Source organism: Aquarana catesbeiana, linkage group LG07 (assembly GCF_042186555.1).
Source record: "Aquarana catesbeiana isolate 2022-GZ linkage group LG07, ASM4218655v1, whole genome shotgun sequence".
Classification (NCBI taxonomy): Eukaryota; Metazoa; Chordata; class Amphibia; order Anura; family Ranidae; genus Aquarana; species Aquarana catesbeiana.
Genome location: NC_133330.1, coordinates 67063366 through 67087408, shown reverse-complemented (window position 1 = coordinate 67087408; position 24043 = coordinate 67063366). Strand labels below are relative to the sequence as shown.

At 39.7% G+C, this 24043-nt stretch overlaps 2 protein-coding genes across 4 annotated transcripts in view; one reads left to right on the top strand and one right to left on the bottom strand.

Annotated features, from left to right (window-relative positions):
- The window catches only part of LRTM1 (leucine rich repeats and transmembrane domains 1), a 36103-nt gene extending 12435 nt beyond the window's left edge, over positions 1 to 23668 (bottom strand). Inside the window, exons 1-2 of the mRNA XM_073592286.1 lie at positions 22936 to 23668; positions 6958 to 7551 (exon numbers count right to left, since the gene is read on the bottom strand). Coding sequence (XP_073448387.1) covers positions 6958 to 7551; positions 22936 to 22942 — 601 coding nt within the window. The 5' untranslated portion in view covers positions 22943 to 23668. The remainder of the gene's footprint in view (positions 1 to 6957; positions 7552 to 22935) is intronic.
- CACNA2D3 (calcium voltage-gated channel auxiliary subunit alpha2delta 3) overlaps positions 1 to 24043 on the top strand; it is a 1508837-nt gene that overhangs the window by 1209379 nt on the left and 275415 nt on the right. The gene's annotated exons all lie outside the window — the stretch shown is intronic.

Here is a 24043-nt window from a genome sequence, read left to right as displayed (position 1 = left end):
AGAGGTATTCAAATACCACCAAAAGAAAGCTCTATTTGTGGGAAAAAAAGGACATCAATTTTGTTTGGTTGCAACGTCGCACGACTGCGCAATTGTCAGTTAAAGTGAAGCAGTACCGAATCGCAAAAAGTGCTCTGGTCAGGAAGGGGATAAAATCTTCCGGGGCTGAAGCGGTTAAAAAGCGATCCACTGCGGATCGCCCTTCAGAGAGCTGACAAGATGGGCCGCACATATGGATGGACCCTAAGGCCTCATGCACACTGGACGTTATAATAACGTTATAAGAATGCCAGTAGCTTTGCAGTGAGTTTTTCAAAATGTTTGCAATAAAATTTTTTTGGGTTTTTTAGCATCAGCATTTTTGAGCGTTTTTTTTTTTATTTATTTATTTCAATGGGATCAAAATCGTTAAACTCTGGTGAGCCGCATTTTTGAGCGTTTATCAGCGTTTTTAGACATTTATTGACGTTAGAGCGTTTTTACAGCTGAAAAACTCCTCTCAGAACTCACTAGTTTTGGGGGGTTTTTGCAGCCAAAAACAGTTGATAACATCCTATGTGTGCATGGATACATAGGATAACATGCTGGAGAGTTTATTGACTGTACAAAAAAGACGTCTGAAGCCAAAAACAGCTGCTGTAAAAACATCCAAAAACGTCCAGTGTGCATGAGGCCTTAAAGCAAAACGAAACTCTCCCAATTAACATTAGCTATTTTCAATCCTTATGCTGCTAGCATTGGTAAATAGATAGAAATGAAAATTTCAAAGGGGTATGAAAAGTTTTGAAGGCACTGTATATAGTGCCAACAGTTTGCGCAGCACTTTACAACGTTAACGTGTTACTATGTCAACACATCATTTTCATCATACAAGAAGGAAGACGTTTGTGCTAACTAAAAGCTGTGCTGGCTTATTAACCTCTTGCTGACCTCCCTATTGCAGTTTTAATGCTACAGGGTGGCAACTGTGCGCCAGATCACAAATATATAAAATAAATACATTAAAATTCCATAAATGTATCCCATAGTTTGTAGACACTATAACTTTTGCGACCAATCAACATATGCTTTGTTGTTGTTTCTTTAAATTTTTTTTTTAATTCTTGCTCTTTTTTGTTTTTGCAAAAAAAAAAACAAAAATGCAGAAGTCAACAAATATCACCAAAAGAAAGCTCTGTTTGTGGGAGAAAAACGAGTAGAGCTTGGCACGACCGCGCAATTGTCAGTTAAAATAACGCAGTGCCGTATCGCAAAAAATGGCCTGGTCATGAAGGGGGCTAAATCTTCCGGAGATGAAGTGGTTAAATAATAATAATCTAGAATTACACCCCATTCAATTCACTGGCAAGCTATTTGAACTGTAAGGTGTGACATTCAAAACAGAAATCCAGGTTAAAGAAATATTGTCTAAATACAAGAGGCACATGTCTTCTTACTTAAATTGTGGGGTGATTTTTTTTCCACATTCTTCAAGTTCTAGGCAGTGATCCTGCATGAAAAAAATCCTGCACTTTGCATTTGTGCTGGAGCTTCCTGTAATAATGACCAGCTACTTCTGCTCGCTCTCCCTGTATAGAGTGACTGGTCTTGTCTCCATCCCCTTCTATGGTTTTCTACTAGCAGCCTTTAGTGGGTGGACCTGCTGGTCCCCTCCCATAGTACTGAAATCAGCACAAGCTTTGCACAGCACTTTGATGATGTTTCTTTGTTACTTTCCAAGGTTATATCTAGGTTTGCTTATAGCAGATGTTTGTTGCACAGAAATGGGCTGATATTCTTTGTATTGAGGAATATATTTAAAATGGGTTGTATATGCCTAGAGTTCAGTTTTAGGTTCATCTCAGATCTTGGTGGCTGCCTTCTGTGAATAGGGCAGTCAATTCATTTAAATGGGCTGCCCCACCTGCAGGAACATGGCGGAAAAGTCCCTGACCCTTTTTTTTAAAATCACACCACACTGAACCGCATTTGGTTGCCCATGCATTTTGTATCATTAAGAATTATTGGCATCGCACATCTGCTAAAGTGCAGTGGGTTCCTCTGTGGGCCAGGAATGCACGCCATTTTGCCATTTTGTGTGCATTCCCCAGCCGCAGAGATGTGAACTTGGCCTTAAGGCTCAGTGGGATATTTTTATTGCTTGTTTCTGGTAGTCTGTTGGAAACATTTTAGCACTAATCCCTTGTAACTTTGAGTGTAAAAGAAATAGACTTTGTTACAGGTCCAGGCGTTTTTTTAATCAATCTTTGTTGGTGTAAATGTGTGATACAGGTCTCTTGTAGCCTAATGGAAATATTGAATGTCATTCTGTGGTGGCACAGTGTGCTTAAAGCAGAACTAAACCTATCAATTTAACTGTTTCGTCATAGTTGTCTGTGCTCTCAACCGAACTGTCAAGACATTGAATGGCTGGTGTCATAACTGATTACATGTGCAGTACCATGGCAATTTTAGAACAAGAAAACAAATGCTCCTGCACACGAGTGGATTACCAGACAGTCTATGTATAGTGATATTATATGTCACAGGCCTTGCTGCCCTCAAGGATAGGGGTATCCTAACAGTCAAAGAGAAAAGGAAAAAATGGGCGCACCAGCCTTGTGCATTATCCTTTGGATTTTTATTAAAAGTGAACAAAAAGAAAACTACTCACAAACATCTGTAGCAATCCAGAGCCGGCAGTGGCCCCCGTTATTTCCTTCGTGACCTTTTGAGTACATCATTTGCTCTAGACCAGTTGCTGCTATTCGGTGACTATTTACATTGCAAGATTGCTACAGATGTTTGTGAATAGTTTTCTTTTTATTCACTTTTAATAAAAATCCAAAGGATAATGCACAAGGCTGGTGCGTTCTTTTTTTCCTTTTCAATTTTAGAACAAGCAGAGGCTAAGATGGCAGCTTCCTTGGTTGTAAAAAATATGAGGGTTCAGTTCCACCTTAAATTGAACCTGTGACAAACCTTATTTGGAAATGGTATGTCAAAGAGTAGGAAATGACTTTGCTCAATAAAATATATACTTGTAGGAAATATGCACAATTAATATGGAATTATTCTGAGATATGGGCCAAAGTGTGTATGTTTGCCAGGAACTTGTTGGTCATTTATAACATTGTCTCCTGAAGCTCAAGAGAATTGGTCTTTCCTGCTGTCACCATTGTTAGTATGGTAAATCCAAATGTTGTATATTATAATAATGTCATCAGGGGGTAGGTAGATAGATGAAGCCAGCCAAATCTTCAAAGCAGGCTCTAGACTTCCCATCTCCAGATAGGAGAGAGATATTTTAATTGGATAGAAATATTAGATAGTCATCACATGAAAGGGAGCTTGAGTTCCATCCAATCACTTTTAAGCAAAATATATGATTGTACAGTTTAGACCAATCAAAGATTCCTCAATAGTATTTATTAATGTCCATGTTATTAATGTCCATGACCACTCCCTTTTTTCTTACAAAAACAATCATTCGATCCAAAGATGTAGGCAGCTAAAATTACTCTATGTACAAATTTTCACTTCTTGTAAAAGTTTCATTAAGGCCCACCCCTGCCTTGCCACTACTACCTCCTGAGCCTTCCTCTTGGTCTTTCATTAAGGTGTATTGCTTGGCTGACAAATAGGAAAATGTAGGAGGCAGGAGGGATGATGCTACACTGGAGACAGACCTGTGTTTCCAAGCTGAACATAAGTTCACCTGCAGACCCAATGGGGCCGCACCCAGTTTGAGAGTACTGCCTGTATCCCCCTAACCCTGACCCTGGACGAATTTTGATCCATGTATTGGGGACAATGGTTGTACAGAAGTCAATCTTCCAGTCGACTTCTGTGCAACCAGCCTGTTGGATAAAAGCTTGTTTGATATCTCCTCCATCAGAACACAATAGTTCAGCAGTTATTCCCAAATCCATCTTGAATGTGTGGATAGGGGAATAGGGTCAGTTTTTTTCATTCAACCAGCTGGCGGAATCGGACAGGCGGTCCGTTATCCATCCGACCACCCTATAGAGAAGAGCGGGCTGTGTCCCTGTCCGCTCTGCATAGGGGAGCGGACACGGATCTGTCATCCGCCTACACAGCGGGGATCAGTGCAGAGAACCCCCTGCTGAGCAGGCGGATCTGCTTGACGGATTCTTCTCCATCTGAAAGGAGCCTAAGTATTGCGCTACCACTTAAAACATAAATATTATTATAAATTACAAAAACGTGATAAAATAAACCATATGTTTATCCAATAAATAGGATGTGCTTTTTGTGCTTCAATAAACTTAGAACAGTTTCTAAAGTGCCAGATGAAGTCACGTGTTGCGTGACGTAACACACAGGGTAAAGCCTGAGGGATCGCAGACCAGAAGTGACGTCATATTAAGGAAGTTTTTAACCCCAATGAATGCTTTTATTTCATGTAAGCATCATTTTAATATATTAAGTATTCTAAGCAGTATTACACCATAAACCATCTCCAAGATGATAAGGCACTCTTCAAAGGACCATAACCTGCTTTTTTTCTTGGGGAGTACCTGACTGCATACAAGTACTCTAGTGTAAGGGAGGCCATATTAGAAGACCATAGTAGAACATATCGGTGGAGATATCAAGTTGAGTGTGTCTATACATACGATGCATATCACATCATAGAGGTAAGGGCATAGAGAACACAGTGGTGTTTGGTGAAGTGGTTAAAGAAGCACTTGAAGATTATGCTATATGGATGTCACATGAACTAGCACTTTAGAAACTGTTCTAAGTTTATTGAAGCACAATAAGGGCGTGCTATTTATTGGATACATATATGGTTTACTTTATCATGTTTTTTCATTTATAATAATATTTATGTTTTAAGTGGTAGCACAACACTTACTCCATCACTTTAATTTAATGCAGGGGTTCGGCAACCTACGGTCCACGGGCCGCACCCGGTCCGCCGCCGCTAAATGTCTGGACCGTCAGTGCATGTGATGAATTCATGTGCACCCTGCCTGTGGACATTTTAACCCGGGTCGGCTTTCTTGGGATAACACCTGATGCGGCTAAGAAGCAGAGGGTAGGGGACAGGAAGGGCCCCTCTCCCGCCGCCTTCCACGCCTTCCACGGGAAGGTCTGAATGGCTGGAGACCCAAATTAAGCCGGAATCGACTTTGATCGGTTCTCGGATCTAACCCAGAAGCAATGTCAAGACATCACTTCCGGTTTACAGAAGACTTAAAGTCGGCAAATTAAAAAAAAAAAAATCAGTATTCAAGACAGCCAAACTTGGTGTTTTAAATGCTTTTAAGTGCAAAGGAGGGTTTTGGGGTCTTATAGACCCCAGATCCCTCCATAAAGAGTACCTGTTACTACCTATTACTGTCACAAGGGATGTTTATATTTCTTCTGATAGCAATAAAGGTGATTAGAATTTTTTTTTAAAAGGACAGTGTAAAAAAAAAGAATTTTAATAAAATAAAAAAAATAAAGTACAGCGCCCCATCCCTCCATGCTCGTGCGCAGAAGTGAACGCATACGTAAGTCGCGCCCGCAAATGTAAACAGTGTTCAAACGACACATGTGAGGTATGGCTGCAATCCTTAGAGTGAGAGCAATCATTCTACCACAAGACCTCCTCTGTAACTCTAAACTGGTAACCTGTAGACATTTTTAAAGCGTCGCCTATGGAGATTTTTAAGTACCATAGTTTGTCGCTATTCCACAAGTGTGCGCAATTTTAAGGCATTACATGTTATATGCAGGGGGGGGCTGGGTGGGGGGGGGTTCTGTGATGTGCAGGGGGCTGTGTAATGTAAAGGGGTCCAGAGTTGCTGGGCTGTGTAATGTAAAGGGGTCCAGAGGTGCAGGGCTGGGTAATGTAAAGGGGTCCAGAGGTGCAGGGCTGTGTAATGTAAAGGGGTCCAGAAGCGCAGGGGCTGTGTAATGTAAAGGGGTCTAGATTATTATCTTAATTTATTAGCAGGTGAATGTGGCCCTCCATGCATTCATATACATTGAATCCGGCCCTTAAGTGAAAAAGAAGGTTGCTTACCCCTGATCTAAGGGCTGCATTAGAATGGTATGATAATTTATGCTTCATGGATTAGACCAAATATGTTTTTTTTAGGTCTTTGCAACCCACTTGCCTTGTTCTATTATAGGCTGAGAGTGGTGGCTTTCTGATACATAGGGTAATCAGTACTTCACCATGACAAGTCTGTCCAAGTCAGTTAAGACATAAGGGAAGTGACCTACCTGTGTATTCTTTATGTTGAAAAACAGTAGATAGATAGATAGATAGATAGATAGATAGATAGATAGATAGATAGATAGATAGATAGATAGATAGATAGATAGATATAGATAAGCTTAAAGAGGTTTGTGTATTTATTTTGGAATAATTCCCATGCAGGCTCAGCAACCTATATTCTCCACTTTAAATACATAGGCACACACACACAGCATTTGACGTTAAATTGACTGTAACTGTATGTTAATGTATGCAGAAATTACCTAAATGCTATAATCTTGCCTCTATATTTTCCCAAATACCAAAAATGTGTTTCTTATGGCCTTTCTCCAAAAACTAATACCCGTAACAGAAAGATGTTTAAACATACCTTGAGAAATAATAGTTGAAATTCGATCTCAGGAGAAAAACTGAAAAATGCAATTAAGTATTTGGCTGATGAGCTGTGAAAATATGATGTTTGAAGAATCTGAAACTACCGTTCCTCAGCCACTGACATTTCTATACTGTAACAGGTCATCTACAATCAAGTGTAACATAAAGGAAGTGGATTTAGTGTAGTTTATTTCTTTTTCCCCTCCTTGTTAGCCTGACCTCCAGCGATGACAATTTGTGCAATAATTACATCTGCTATTAATAGGACAGACGGATTACATGGTAGGGAAAGGTGACGATGGTTGTTGTGTTAAACTTTCCATCGTGCTGCTAATGTCAGCTATGCAGTTTTATTGTCTACTGACCTTTATATAAAAAATTCTCCAGCCAGAGCTTTAGGCCCAGAGCAGGGCAGTTGCATTGCCAGGGGTTGGACCGTGCAAGCAAGACTTTCAGATTGATGAAGGTCTCCAGGACCATGCGGTCAACGTTTTGCAGTTGGTTATTTCTCACTCCTAAGATGGTCAAGTTCCGAGTGTTGTTTCCTAAAGATTCTGGTAATGCACTGAGGTTATTATGAGATAAATCCAGTTCCTTTAGAGCCATAAGAGGTGTGAACACTTGGCTTTCAAGGTGATCTATGAGGTTGTTGGTGAGATTCAGGACTTGCAGCGAGCGAAGGAAGTGGAAGGCATATGGCGGCACTCTTGAGATGGAGTTATTAGACAAGTCTAAAATCCTCAGGCTTGCAACGTATGTGAAAGATGTGTGGTTTATAGCACGTATTTGGTTCCCCTGCAAATAGAGAATTTGTGTTTGCAATGGCAGATTTGGTATTTCAAGAAGTCCTCTGTAGCTACAGTCGACCATCCTTGAAGAGGTTTGGCACGTGCAGATGTCAGGGCACCCCAATGCCATATGGAACACCAAAATGGCACATAAAGCCAATAGCAGTCCACCTACAGAAAAATACAGAAGTGGATCAGATTTGGTTAGGTGTAAGTGTATATTTGGGCAAAAGAAATATTCAGCTGCAATACACAATTCCTCATGTTTATCACTTAAAAATGCTGCAAATACAGAAAAAAGCCTGTTGATCTGCCAGCAAAATTAGTGAGCTTCAAACTTCCTGTTTGAGCTGACAGTGCAGTGACTCTACTTTACTGAAATCCCAAGCAATGTTGTCAGCCCTGACCATTTCCCCATTTGCTGTACTACAGAACACATCTCCTCCTCATATCATTAACATGGATGTACATTTCTGAAAAGAAAATTGAACAAACAGGGCCAATCCTAGGGTCACAGGCACAGAAATATTTCTGGCGCCCCCACATGGGCGTGGTCATCTTACTAACTCCTCTCCTTTGGTGGGGGGTTGGTCATAGTGGCACTATTTGATGGACACAGTGACAGCATTTAAAGTGGCATTATTTGATGGGCACAGCGACAGCATTTGATGTAGCACTATTTGATGGCCACAGTGGCAGCATTTGATGTGGCACTATTTGATGGGCACAGTGACAGCATTTGATGTGGCACTATTTGATGGGCACAATGGCAGTGTTTAATGGGCACAGTGGCAGCATTTGATGGGGCACAGTGGCTGCGTTTGATGGCACAGTGGCTGCGTTTGATGGGCACAGTGGCAGCATTTGATGGACACAATGGCTGCGTTTGATGGGCACAGTGGCTGCATATGATGGCACAGTGGCTGTGCTTGATGGCACAGTTGCGGCGTTTGATGGGCACAGTGGTGGCGATTGATGGGAACAGTGGCTGCATTTGATGGTACAGTGGCTGCATTTAATGGGCACAGTGGCTGCATTTGATGGGCACAGTGGCTGTGTTTGATGGCACAGTGGTTGCGTTTTATGGCACAGTGACGGCGTTTGATGGGCACAGTGGCGGCGTTTGATGGGCACAGTGGCTGCGTTTGATGGGCACAGTGGCTGCGTTTAATGGACACAGTGGCTGCGTTTGATGGGCACAGTGGCAGCGTTTAATGGGCACAGTGGCTGCGTTTGATGGGCACAGTGGCTGCATTTGATGGCACAACTTTCTTACAGGGTGAGTCCGAGGGTCAATTCCGAGCCTCCAGAACACGGTGTCAGGCAGCGGCAGGTGCTATGCTGGTGCAGTGCAGGTGGACAGCTGCTCAGCTGAGCTCAGTCACTCACAGCAAATCAGGCTCAGGCAGCTCTCTTCAGATGTGCTCCGCTCCCCTCCCTCTGAGCCATGCTGTCTGAAGAACATGGCAGAGGTGGGTGGAGCTAGTTTACTAGCCGCGGAGGCGGCGTGCTCTGAATGTTGGGGCGGCCGCGACCTCTGACGTCACCGGTTGCTAGATGCCGGGCGGCAGGCGATTCTAGGAACCAGTGCAGCGCACAGCAGAGGCGGCTGCAAAGGTCAGTGCCCCACCTCTACAGCAGCTTGCAGTGCCGGGGCACGGTGCACCCCGTGCACCAGCCCAGGATCGGCCCTGTGAACAAAGCATATACTTCTATAGTGTGTACTTGCCTTAATCCAAAGCACCTGGATTTCTATATGCCGTCTCCTTCCTCCACATAAGTCAACTCTGAAGGGTTATGCCAGCTTCAAGGGATCCAGGGGGACGGAAAGGGGTGCTCCAGCACACAGCCTATGATTGCCAGCCTCAGCTGGGAAGTTTTCCATATGAGGGTAGGGGTTTATAGTAGGTAGGAGAGCAAATGTTTTTGTTACTATTTGGTTATCGATATGTTTCTCTATGAGACTGAGTGGAGGTGGGTGTGCCCATTTCCTCCACTCAGGTCTCAGTTTACACTAAGTACCCTGCTCTATGTTGTTTATTATGTGACATTAGATCCCCCTCCCCCGCCTTCTGACAATCAGAAATGCTGTGTAAACTGTACACTTTGAATGACTCTGGTGGAAAGGGGGCTGCAGATAAGCAGGCACAGTACAACTTGTGTAGGTGGATTTGTTTTGTCTGTGTATTGCCTAAAGCTAGTCATTTCTCTGGGTATATCTAAGGGTTTACAACCATTTTAATATTGGGGTTCTGTAGTCCTGCATAAGAGAACTGTGCAGGGCTGAAAACACTGCTTTGGATTTCAGTGCAGCAAAAGCATGGTGTTTTCAATTCAAACAAGAAATTGGGAGCTCACTGGATTTCTGGCAGATCAATAAGCATTCTGTACTTGCATTTTTTTTTAAGAGAGTTTTTTAGAGAGACAAAAAGATGGGAAAAGTACATCTATTGCATAGATGTACTGAAAATCTATTTTCCCCTGACATGCACTTTAATGTGTAGATGGGCATTCTTATAACACATGGGATGTTACTCAGGTTTGACCTATTTCAAATAATGGTTTGAAGCACACATGATAGTAATCATTGCTAGATAACTGTTGGAATTTAAGCATTTTTCTGCCAGCAAGTAATCTTTCCCAAAGATAAAAGGCAACTACTGTACTTTTCATTGTTTAGCACAGCAGATGTATGTGGTTCAATCATGGGTCGTATGGGGTTCAGACCCAGAGTAGTGGGAAGACTTCATAACTGGGACCTAGGTAGGTAGGAATTTTGGGAAGTGGCAGGTGTTCCATTTCACATGATCTCATTGTATTTCTTTCAAACGTCAATCTTGGAGGGAAAATATTTGGAGATAAACTGTTTATCTGTATGTAGAATATACTTATATTTGTTAACCACTTCAGCCCCGGAAGATTTGGATGCTCAATGACCAGAGCATTTTTTGCGATACAGCACTGCGTCGCTTTAACTGACAATTGCGCGGTCGTGCCACGCTGTACCCAAACAAAATTGATGTCCTTTTTTTCCCACAAATAGAGCTTTCTTTTGGTGGTATTTGATCATCTCTGCTTTTTTTTATTTTTTGCGCTATAAACAAAAAGAGAATGACAATTTTGAAAAAACACAATATTTTGTACTTTTTGCTATAATAAATATCCCCATTTTTTTTAAAAAAAAGCAAATTTTTTTCTCAGTTTAGGCCGATATGTGTTCTTCTACATATTTTTGGTAATAAAAATTGCAATAAGTGTATATCGATTGGTTTGCGCAAAAGTTATAGCATCTACAAAATAGGGGAAATATTTATGGAATATTTTAAAATATATATAATTATATATAATTAATATTTTTATTATTATTTTTTTTACTAGTAATGGTGGTGATCTGCGATTTTTATCGTGACTGCGACATTATGGCGGACACATTGGACACTTTTGACACATTTTTGGGACGATTGACAATTATACAACAATCAGTGCTATAAAAATGCAGATTACTGTATAAATGTCACTGGCAGGGAAGGAATTAACACTAGGGGGCAATCAAGGGGTTAACTGTGTTCCCTGACTGTATGTTCTAACTGTAAGGGGAGGGGACTGACTAGAGGGGATGACAGATCGTGGTTCCTAACTATTAGGAACACACAATCTGTCTCTCCTCACAGAACAGAACAGGGATGTGTGTGTTCTGCCTCTTGTGCCTGCGATTGCTCATGGCCGGTGGTCATCGCGACCGTCAGCCACAAACATCGGCGCTTCCTGCTATCCCGCTTAAAGGAACCGACGTACAGCTACGACGGCTCGTGGGAACGTGCCGACCTGCCGCAGTATAATGACGGACGCTGATCGGCAAGTGGTTAATATGAGGTTTTACAGAAGTGTGATATATAGATATTCGCCAGAACACCAAGGATCATCAATTTCATCCATTTGGTTTATTCAGTGAATGATCACATCACAAAACGGTGTATTGCAACGTTTCGGAGCCACGCAGGACCCCTTCGTCAGGCCTGTGATAAGTGCAAACTATGTGCAGACATATTTAGGTGAACATCCCCAATCAAAATCAGAGAATAGAAGGTTACCACCCCCCCCCCCCCCCCCAATGATGGCAATGACGTCATTAATCCCGCCAGAAACAGTAAATAAATGCCACATATAAATATATATATATATATATATATATATATATATATATATATATATATATATATATATATATATATATATATATATATATATATATATATATATATATATATATATATATATATATATATATATATATATATATTAAAAAAAAAAAAAAGTATGCATATTAGGCTTTGTAGGCTGCGGCCGGGAAACATGCTGGGACAGATAACATGTTAATGCTCATCTAGTGCATGGCGGTAAGGAGCATCTGCCCGATTAGCATTTATAGAAGTGCGGACGCAAGAATCGGTGTTGGTAGGGAACGATACAATAAAATTGAGGTAAGAGGTGCGTGGTTTAGTTCCAGTCTTGATATTCATGGGGGTTACCTTACTAAAGAAATAGTTTGTTGAATATGATGAAGCTACTCAATCATACGCAAGAGAAATAAAATAATATCATTATTGACTGCACATAAGTGAATGATTGAAATGACCTAAAATAAGCCAAGTGAGCATTCCGTACTCCCACACTCATTGCATACCTGTAGAAGGTAGAAAATCGCTATGATGGCTACACTTTAAAGTATATCTAAGCCCAGGAACAAACACTGAATATATTTTAGCTTACCAGTCCCTTAGATGTGGTGGATGCTTTAGTTTTTTATTCTTTTATTTATTTATTTAATTTTTGTGGGTTAAAGAAGAACTAAAGTCCTGCTGTCAAAAACTGCCAGGCTCTTTATTGCAGAAGAGGCAAGCAATGTCTCTTCTGTAATAAAATACACCTACCTGCCTACTTGCTTGCGTGTGCAGCTTACATCCCAGGCACAGTCCCTGTGTGCCAGGATGACTGACTCCTGTGCATGCGCATAAGTGACATCATCCCACGCCAGCCAATGAAAATCACTGATGACCAACACCCAGCAGATGCTGGCACCAGTGAGGGACAAGGACCGTTAAAGTCTTTAGCCAATTCTTATGCCCTGTACACACGATCGGACATTGATCGGACATTCTGACAACAAAATCCATGGATTTTATCCGACGGATGTTGGCTCAAACTTGTTTTGCATACACACGGTCGCACAAAGTTGTCGGAAAATCTGATCGTTCTTAACGCGGTGACGTGAAAGACGTACGTCGGGATTATAAACGGGGCAGTAGCCAATGGCTTTTGTCTCCTAATTTATTCTGAGCATGCGTGGCAATTTGTGCGTCGGAATTGTCCACACACGGTCGGAATTTATTCAAACTTTGTGTGTCGGAAATTCCGATGGAAAAAGTCCGATGGAGCCCACACACGGTTGGAATTTCCAACAACAAGCTCCGATCGCACATATTCCGTTGGAAAGTCCGACCGTGTGTACAGGGCATTAGACTGAATTTAATTTAATTTTTGTTTTTCATTTTACTTTTTTTTTTTGCATTTCTTTGTTTTTATTGTTGTGTAAAATATACATGAATTCACCTGTAAATAACTTTCCTGTATGTTGTACCAGGAAACATAATTTTAGTTAATAAAGGGTACAAGTAGCAGAATAAAATAAATTGTTCTTTGTATACCTGATGGCAATAGTAATAGGATTACAAAAGTGGAAAGTGGCGTTTTTTATACTTCTGTTTACCTTTAAAATAAGTCAAATAGGAAAATAAAAGGAAGACAAAACTGGCCAAAAAAAATGCTGTTTATCATCAGGAAAAACAATATAAATAAATCTATCTATCTATCTATCTATCTATCTATCTATCTATCTATCTATCTATCTATCTATCTATCTATCTATCTATCTATCTATCTATTTATCTATCTATCTATCTAGATATAGATAGATAGATAGATAGATAGATAGATAGATAGATAGATAGATAGATAGATAGATAGATAGATAGATAGATAGATTTATTTATATTGTTTTTCCTGATGATAAACAATTTTTTTTTATATATATACGATATATATCACATTAGTTTTATAGACAATGACAAAGTTAATGATTAATTAAAAATCAGTAACAGTAAGTCTATAGTAGAATTGTTCTGGTGCATATAGGGTACACAGCTAGACAGTAAGGGTAAAATCCCTGCCCTGATAATGGTATGCCAACGGTGCCAAAAAAAAACATGTTTCTTTCTTCCCATTTAAAAGAGTTTCATAACTAAAAAGGGTAGAAGTCAGCTTTTATTAACTGAACAAGAACGTAATTAAAATTATCTTTACACCATCAACACATTTTTAATTGGTCACTTCATCAGGAAGGAGTATCAAAGCTCTAATGAGAAAAATACACATAAAACAAGTAATTGTATTTGTAATGAGCGTAGAATAAAGGTGAAATTGCCTGATTAAAAAACTACGGTATATTACAATGGTTGCAGATCTGGACATATTGATCTGCTGATAATCTAATAAGTAAATACATTTCATTTGTATAATTTTTTCTGGCTAAAAAGAAAATATATATATATATATGCATCTAAATAATAATTGACGAGGAACCAGGCAATAAGGCATATTTTTGATAAAAATTTATTTATTATAATATTGAGCGTTGGGGCTAATTTTTGGTATGTACTAACAATATTGTATCTGTTGTTTAGTCTATTTTCAAGAAAAAAATATATACAAATAACATGTATGTATAAATGTATATTAAATTAATAGAAAGTGTCAAAGTGCATGAAAAGAATGAAAAAAAAAAAAGAAGAAGAAAAGGATGACAAGTATTTTTCTATGTTGTTGTTAGTTGATAAAAACAGCTGCTAGTCGTGACGTGGTTAAGGACCTCTGGTATTCTCAGCAGGGGTACAGTATGTAGTACAGGATATACTATTTAATACTCTAGTTAAGTGGCTTGCTTTAGCTGGCAGACAGAAGGAGACCAGATACTCCAAACTGACAGGGTGTCAGCAGGGAACTGAATGGTCCTCGCTACACACTATTGTGACATCTAAACCATATTAAACAATGAAGTCATCTAACATTTAATAGCTCTGTTTGATCACCTGCATATCATAGGCATCATTATTAATCTGTCTTCTGTTTATTTAGGCCAGGTCTTTATACATTCACACTCGCACTTCTGCTTATTTTTATTTAAAAAAAGGTTCATCTGTACCAGCAATATATGCTGGACCAGGAAAAATTCAAATATTACCATTATGCCAAGAGTAAAATTTCCTATATATGTATATTACTTATTTTTAGCTTTATGTACTCTATCTATCTATCTATCTATCTATCTATCTATCTATCTATCTATCTATCTATCTATCTATCTATCTATCTATCTATCTATCTATCTATCTATCTATCTATATATATATATATATATAGATCTCTCTATATATAGAGAGATCTATCTATCTATCTATCTATCTATCTATCTATCTATCTATCTATCTATCTATAGATAGATAGATAGATAGATAGATAGATAGATAGATAGATAGATAGATAGATAGATAGATAGATCTATAGATAGATAGATATATATATATATATATATATTTATATAAAATGCAGGCAGTGGGTCACAAAATAAATGCTGCAAAGCTTTTCACTTTTAAGGTTTAAGTTCACTGCAAAAGATGCAAAAAACATTCACTGAGATAAAGAAAAAATGAAATGTATAGCCGATAATAAAAGATACAATAAAAAGCATTTTTTTTCTGCAATACTCTTTTCTAATCTCGAGCTGACATGCACAGTATTTCTTTTCCACTGCTAGATCTCCTTGGTCTTCAAAGTTAAATGACAACTAGCAGCATTTAACCCACTTCCTCTGAGGCCAGGTTGTCATGGATCAACTCTCAGCCTGTGATTGGACAATGAAGGAGAAGCAGCACAATGATGGGCCCATCTCTCTGTCTGCTTTCTCCTCCTATCAACGTGCTCTTTCTTAGCATATGAGTTGATTTTGCTGCTTCTTCTTCTCCCAGTCTGAACTATGCTATATGGGAATTGCAAGAGACTGATACCAAGTGAAATTCAGGTACTTGCACTGCTTGCATTTAAAATACATTATATATCTGCCTAGAGTTATGCTTTAAAGCTGAACGCCAGGATACTTGAAAGTGCTCCCTTGCAGTGGAGCTGTGCCCCCACTGCAAAGGTTAAATGGTTCTTTTAAAACTGTTGTAAACCACAGGCCTTTTTTTCGGGGGGAACCTGCAAGGTAAAGGCATAATGTGCTAGTATGTATTGCATTCTAGCACATTATGTTAAACTTACCTTAAAACAAAGCCCTCCCACGCCGAGAAGTCAGCGCTGCAGGGGCTCCCATCTTCACCCATATTGCTTCCGTGTTCGCAGACTCCAGCTCTGTGATTGGCCAGGGCCACGATGAAGTCACTCCTGCACATGCGCACGGGAGCCGCCGTTCACGGCACAGGGCTCTGAAAGAGCGGCACGGGTGGCCGTTCCTTCAGAGCGCATGCGCCAGTGATGTCCCTATTAGATTGTAAGCTCTTCTGAGCAGGGACCTCTTAATCCTCTTGTATTTTATTGTATTATAACTGTATTGACCCCCTTTTATATTGTAAAGCATTGCATAAACTGTTGGAGCTATATAAATCCTGTATAATAATAATAATAATGTCACTGGCTGCATGTACAGTAAATATCTCCTAAACGGCTCACATTTAGGAGATATTTACAGTACCTATAGGTAATCCTTATTATAGGTTTACCTATAGGTAAAAGCAAAAGATGGAAGTTTACTTCCTCTTTAAATCAAGACATGGAAAAGTGGATCTACTGACCTGAGCCTCCAGTCCTCCTCTGTGCTGCTAGACCAGTCCCTATAGCCTCTTTTTCCCCATGCTGCAGTGGTCTAGGGTCCTGATGTCATCAAGGTCAATAGCCCTGGGATGCCAAGGGACAGTCCACTGCCGGAGTATGGGGGAGCTCCGTCTGCCGGTGCAGCAGAGGATCAGGTAAGTAAAAGTTAGTCTCCCCTAGACTACACAAACAGTTAACCTTTGAAGTGTAGGAGCAGCCCTACTGCAAGGAAAGATTATCAGGTTTGAGTTGGGTTTTACATTTTTTTTTTTTTTAACAAAAATATGTTATTTAGCATACAGAACTTACATCTATAATATTTCTAACAGAGTAACAATAATCATTATTACAAAACACAATGTTTGCAGTGAGAAAATTATTCTGCAGCTGGCTATGGTATTTTCAGAGGACTGTCACTCACAGTAACTCCTCAGGGTATATAACTGAAAGAGAATCTTCAAGCGTTCATTCATGATCTGTGACAGCCCTACCTCTTTATCTCCAAGCCAACTTTTCTTTCTCAGTACTTGAACTTGTCCTTTGCCTACTGTTAAAACATTTGTCAAGCCAAATTGTTAAAATGATAAATGAGGTCACAAGATCACCACTTGAAATCTAATACCTATAGTTTTGACCCACACCCAAGGTCCATAGCGGCGATGGAGATATCTGTGGATTTGTATTGAAAACATTGCATAGTTTAAATATGCGCCTGTGCTGGAAGGAGAAAAAAAACAGACCCTAAGCTAGTGACTCTCAATTTTAAAGGGGACCTTCACTCAAAGAATTCACATTCCATCATCCCAACTCACCTCTTGGAATATCTCCATCACATATCCCAGGATGCTGCAGGGTTCCACGCAGAGGCAGAAAGATACATCAAGCACCACGTCATCAGGGGGCTGGCTGCAGGAGTGCAGAAGATACAGCCGGCTCCCAGATGACGTCAGAGAGGAATATGGCAGCATGGGACAGGACCTTTAGGGGTTGATTTACTAAAACTGCAGCGTGCAAAATCTGGTGCAGTTGTGCATGCAAACCATTCAGCTTCCAGATATTTTTTTGTTAAAGCTTAATTGAACAAGCTGAAGTTAGAAGCTGATTGGCTACCATGCACAGCTGCACCAGATTTTGTTCTCTCCGAAGGAGAACGGTGCAAGAGAAGACCTGGATCCACTGGACTTAGGAGTATATTTATTCAGCATAAAAACAGCAGCAATGGTACAGGACACATGAACTGATTTTTTTGTGGGGACAGTGAAGTTACTCTTTAAAGAACAACTGGACTGTGCCAGCTGTTACCAAAAAGAGGAAAGGAGAGGGCAAAGGACTAGTCACCAGTATTGCCTGTGGTCTCCCTGTCGCTTTTGGCCTGAGGTGGGGACGCCGGAGCCGAGCAGAGCCGTAAGTCGCCGATCGGCGCCGTTCAGAAATGCACGGAAAGGCCCGAGGACAGTTCGGCTGACCTCGGCAAACCTCGGAAAGGCCCGTGAACGGAGTCTTTCCGAGGTTTGCCAAGGTCAGCCGAAGTGTCCCTCTGGCCTTTTTGGCCGTTTCTGAGGCTCTCCGGCGCCCCCCGCCTCTGGCCGCATGTGGTATTGCCTCCCATTGAAGTCAATGCGGAACAAATTATTTTCGTTTCCATTGACTTCAATGGGAAAACTCGCTTGATATGCAAGTACATTGGATTACGAGCATACTCCTGGAACGGATTATGCTCATAATCCAAGGTTCCACTGTATTTGGCTCCTAGTTTGAGCCCACAGGAGCTATCACCTAGGAAGCTGGCACCGCACAAAGCCAGTCTTAAGCGGCCAAGGCATCCCCCACTATCTTCTTAGAGGCAAAGCTTTGCTTCATAATGTTAGAGCCTTCAGCCAGTATGTACCACAGCAGTGACATCCCCAAATCGAACACTAAATCTGCTGAGTTATGCAGCTAGAAGCTGCAGTGCCTTAGCTATTACACCGCAGATATACAACTATGAGGCTACAGACACACAGGGGGTTATTTATTAAAACTGGAGAGTGCAAAATCTGGTGCAGCTCTGCACAGAAACCAATCAGCTTCCAGATTATATTGTCAAAGCTCAATTGAACAAGCTGAAGTTAGAATATAATTGGCTACTATGCACAGCTGCACCAGACTCTGTGTGCACCAGTATTAGTATATCTCCCCTACAGTGTCTAGGCACATGTATGCATCAGGATGGAACTGAACTTCTATTTTCCAGGATGAATTCAAAACAAAGGTACATTTTTCAGGATAATGCTTAGGCAAAATTACACTGGTGGATGTTTCTTATAGCAAAGCATATTTACACATTTTGAGTTCAGGCCCACATTAAAGAAGAATTAGTATACCATCGACCTCCTTCACATTATGAAGGGAGCCTCCATTGCTGTAAATTAGGGTGCATTGCATTAAAGTAGCTGATCCATTTCAAATAGGATGGCAGTATAAGCACTTCAGTGACATGTATTATATAAAAACAGAGAGCCTGGCAGAGATCTGGGTCAAAATGAAGTCAAGGCATCAGTAAAATTAGTCCTAGGATCAGAGTGTTCCCACGGTGGACAGAAAAAAAAATGTGTGGAGTAATTATGTTACCCTCCTAGACAATTGTCATTGGAACAGATGTCCCCATTGGAAGATTTCCCCTCCAGCTTGTTCTGGTGACAATTGTAAACTTTGGATTTCCTATCTGATTCGGTGACATTGGTCGCCCAGACAGACAGAGAGGATGAATCTACCTAATAGGGATCCAGAAAGCAATGACCTTTTAGAACTGGGTTATAATCCTTCCCTACTACCACTAAAACAAGAACGTTTGTCTAGACGTACACTTTAGGGAGAAGCGTTCAGTTTTTAGACTTGATAGGCTCACTTGCATTTGGCTATCCACAAAAGTATTTTGACTGGTCAATTTAGCTGGTTTTGCCTATACTCATGTCATGCAAAGTCCAATTTATTGGCTGTTGCCAGATGGAATGTTTATAACAGGAACGTCTATTACAAACTTGTTGGTACATTTTGTTGTATTAAATGTGAACTGTGTATTCTTTAAAATAGCAAATATCTGCCAAGTACCCCCTAGTGTGCAGTATTTTGTTTTAGATAATAAAAGCATATTTATTACAGCCAACATTCCCTTATTGTTTGTAAATGCTTCCACATGATGCCTTAGGCTAGGCATACACATGGTTTTCCCATCCATGCTAAACAGCAAGGATGGAGGAATCTCTCTGGCTGGCTATAGTATTCAGACAGCTGCTGCATCTGTGGTTGTCTGAATACCAATGCAGTCACTGTTTAGTGGATCATTTTCTACTTGGCTCGGTTGTTTTTTTTTAAATCAACTTTTGTGGTGCGGAAAGGGACATCCAGAACTCAAATTTTGGAATGTGCTGGAATTCAAGCTGTGTATGGCCAAATATAATGTGGAACTAATAAAAACCACACTCCAGTTGACAAACTGTGCACAATATATTATTTTTACGTAATAGGTTAGCAACTTTTAATGAGAAGCCCTTGTCATTTACACGGTTCACCGTCTTCATGCGCCTTTTTTGTTCGCCTGATTCAGAAAAATCAGTTTGCAGTAATATGTTTTAATAATATAATTATATATTTTATGTGTATTACAATATTCTACAGTGTTTTTTATAAGTGTTTCTGATAACCCGCAGCACTGGATAGTGAGTGATTGCTTATAGAACTGGTAACTGCCAATGTTGGGAATTTCAAAATGTTGTCTCCCTTTCTGTTATGCCCCGTACACACGGTCGGACATTGATCGGACATTCCGACAACAAAATCCTAGGATTTTTTCCAATGGATGTTGGCTCAAACTTGTCTTGCATACACACGGCTGCACAAAGTTGTCGGAAAATCCGATCGTTCTGAACGCGGTGACGTAAAACACGTACGTCGGGACTATAAACAGGGCATGAGCCAATAGCTTTCATCTCTTTATTTATTCTGAGCATGCGTGGCACTTTGTCTGTCGGATTTGTGTACACACGATCGGAATTTCCGACAACGGATTTTGTTGTCGGAAAATTTTATATCCTGCTCTCAAACTTTGTGTGTCGGAAAATCCGATGGAAAATGTGTGATGGAGCCTACACACGGTCGGAATTTCCGACAACAAGGTCCTATCACACATTTTCCGTCAGAAAATCCGACCGTGTGTACAGGGCATTAGTCATAGCACCAAATCCAAAGCATACAGTACATATAACAAAATATAGAGGACTTTCAAGAAGCAACAGGGCAACAAAAGGGGATTTTTTGAGGTGCTTCCCAGCCAGGGTTGGAAAGACAATAGAGTTGATTTACTAAAACTGGAGCGTGCAAAATCTGGTGCAGGTCTGCATAGCTGCACCAGATTTTGCACTCTCCAGTTTTAGTAAATGAACCCCAATATTTTTTTATATGGCCAACAAAACACTGGACTAATATTAAATTTTATGCACAGTCTCATGTTAACATTAATATTATTCTGGGGACACAATCTATGGTCCTATATATTTTTCTTGAACATTGGTATGCACTTTAGACAAAGAGGTGTTGGGGAGGAAGTACCCAGTTACTCAATAGGATGATAATTATTTATAGTTGGCTTATATTAATTGTGTAGAGCAAAGTGTGGTGATTTGTAGTAATCTATTGAATTGGTTGACAGACATTTGGGGTTATTTACAAAAGGCAAATCCACTTTGCACTACAAGTGTAAACTACAAGTGCAAAGTGCACTTGAAATGGCACTGAAAGTGCACTTGGAAGTGCAGTCGCTGTAGATCCAAGGGGGACATGCAAGGAAAAGAAAAAACAGCATTTTAGCTTGCACATGATTGGATAATAAAATCAGCAGAGCTTTCCCTCATTTCAGCTCTACCCCTCAGATTTACAGCGACTGCACTTCCAAGTGCACTTTCAGTGAAATTTCAAGTGCACTTTGCACTTGTAGTTTGCACTTGTAGTGCAAAGTGGATTTGCCTTTCGTAAATAGCCCCCATTGTCTATTGTCTTTTTGGCTGCTGGAAGCTGAAATCTTATTGCTGCGTATTACTGCTCACCCTTGCTCTTTGACTGTCTAGAGCAGGGGTCTCAAACTGGTATCCCTCCAGCTGTTGCGAAACTACAAGTCCCATGAGGCACTGCAAGGCTGACAGTTACAAGCATGACTCCCACAGGCAGAGGTATGATGGGACTTGTAGTTTTGCAACAGCTGGAGGGCCGTCAGTTTGAGACCCCTGGTCTAGAGATACAGTAGTGTTTCATACTTGTGTAATACAATAACGGTTCTTTTACTGACTTGCAAATGTTTAATCTAAATTTTCTTTAAGATTTTTTGCAAAAACATTTGAGAAAGAATTTTCAGCAATCACCAGCATAATGAAAGGTGATTTATCATTGGTCAGCGTGAGTTACTGCACTGCACTTTCCTCACTATTACACTGAATTGTTGAACTATACAATATAGTTGCTGAATGTTTTAAAGTATATAAGCAATTTATATCATTACTGTATTGCAGCTGTCTTTTTCATCTTTCATATAATGCTCAGCAATTACTGTATCATCTTGCATGTTTTCACAGCTTTAAATATACAAAGTCAATGCCTCAGTAACATTTTAGTGTTGACAGAATTCTTGCTAGTAAAAAGACAGAGGGTGTAAAGGACATACCTAGAATACATTAAAAAGGCCAATAAACCAAAAATATCACTCTACGTCTGAAAATAAACCTTGCGTCCAATGAAACTCTCTTGTAATCCTTCGATAATTTTTCAAAACACAAAGTAATAAACTGTATATAATGTGACTTCAATGACAAACATATTTTTCTTCCTGTATTCACACTAAGTTTTAAATATTTGTTAATTGTAACAATGTATTTTTAGAGTATTGGATACTTTACACTGTATAGATCCTTTTATAGAAGTGTCTTTACCCAACTTTATTATCCTTCTAACATTTTAAACAATCACTTTATGCTCTTAGGGAACATGTATTGAATGCAAATTCAGTTTCTGGTCTTTGATAAAAGTTACCTTAGTCAAGTGTTTGCCTTATATCATAATTTCAAGTATTTAATTACAGGTAAAAATAAAGCAAAAATGCACTAATTAAAAAACAAAAATATAAAGCTCCTGAATGTCCTATTTTTCAATTTCTGAAAGTTTCATAAGTTTTCTTCAACCTATAATATGTATTAAAATATATTTTTTCTCACATCTGCCCATTGCCCACAAACTGAAAAAAGTCTAGGTCCAGAAATATCTGCCTCTAATAATATATAAAATCAATTAGAATTTACGCAGTCGATACATTTTATATATATAAATATAAACTTAAAATATATACTTATATGTACTTAAAAACACATGCACTTTTTTACTTACACTGTACAGATGTCTGTACCTAAGAATGATATGAGATCCTTTTTTTTTTTCCTTGCAAGGAACCCTATACATATTTTATGAGAAGCTCTAGCCAGGGGCTCTGGGGAGACTTATCTTCTAAATCTCAGGAAAAGTTTTAGGAAATTGCTGTAGGGTTGAGAAATGTTAGCGCTTGTTTTTTTTTTTTTTTTTTTTCTTCTTCTTTTTTTTTTTTTTTTCTCTCACCTTTCATTGCTGGCTGCTCTGTCGGCCTTGTTAGCAGGTTTTTTCAAACTTGCACAACAGAAAGAAAAACATTGAAAAAGTTCAGACTTGTCTGGCTATTAATCCATCTTCATTAATGGCCTTTCTTTGAATGGGACACGTTCCTTCTCATCGCCTGCACACGCTTGCGCTTTGCATGTTGCCCATCACAAGCACAACTGGCTATTTTTGCATCTCAAAGCCCTTTGCAATATATATATATATTTTTTTTTTTTTTTGCCCAGGCATCATCAAAGAGATGTTGTCTCCTCTACTCACTCAACAGGCCGAGGAGTGACTGACTGTCATGCCACGGTGGACAGCTGTAACGGGCAAAGCTCATCCTCAGTCCTAGCCCCTTTCTATTACTTAATCTGCCTGAAATCGAGGTCACACAATTAAGCTGCCTTTTAATCCCGTGTCGTTTCTGAATTCTTCTGAATTATTACTCCTGCCAGTCCTGAGCAGATCAGGTGACAGCAGATGTGCATTCTGGTCATTGAAGCTTGTGATTGAAGACAGTACTGTGTACGCTTGTATGTGTGCGTCTCTCACAAGACATCGATTTGAATGCTGGTAACAGGTTATGACAGTACAACTTGTTTACATTAAGCAAGGGATCAAGCCTTGTGACATCTCCAGGGGATTATAATTGCTGATCTGACATAATTTTTTTTTTTTTTATGTAGATGGAATAAAAAAAAAATCTCTTAAAGTGTAACACAGCCTTTGAGTAAGAATTCCGTGATAATTGCAATGCATTCCCTACTGCTTGATTTCATTGCATTTGACTTTTTTTATTTTAATTACTGATAGATCTTGGCTGTAAAAAAATCAGATTTTCAGTTGGGGATCTGGCTTCCTTTTTTAAATAATAGGCAGACTGGTTTTCCAAACAATTGTTCAGTAAATCATGTGACAATCTCTATACCCCTCCTTTCCATTCCCTGTTATCTCACAGTTTGTCTCTTAAAAGGCAATGGTACTTTTATTTAAAATCCTTTAACTATTCTTATCTCTGAAAGTTGGGCTCTGTACCTTTACTTAAAGAGGAACTTAATCCCCCTATGATTTTTTTTAATCCTTCCCC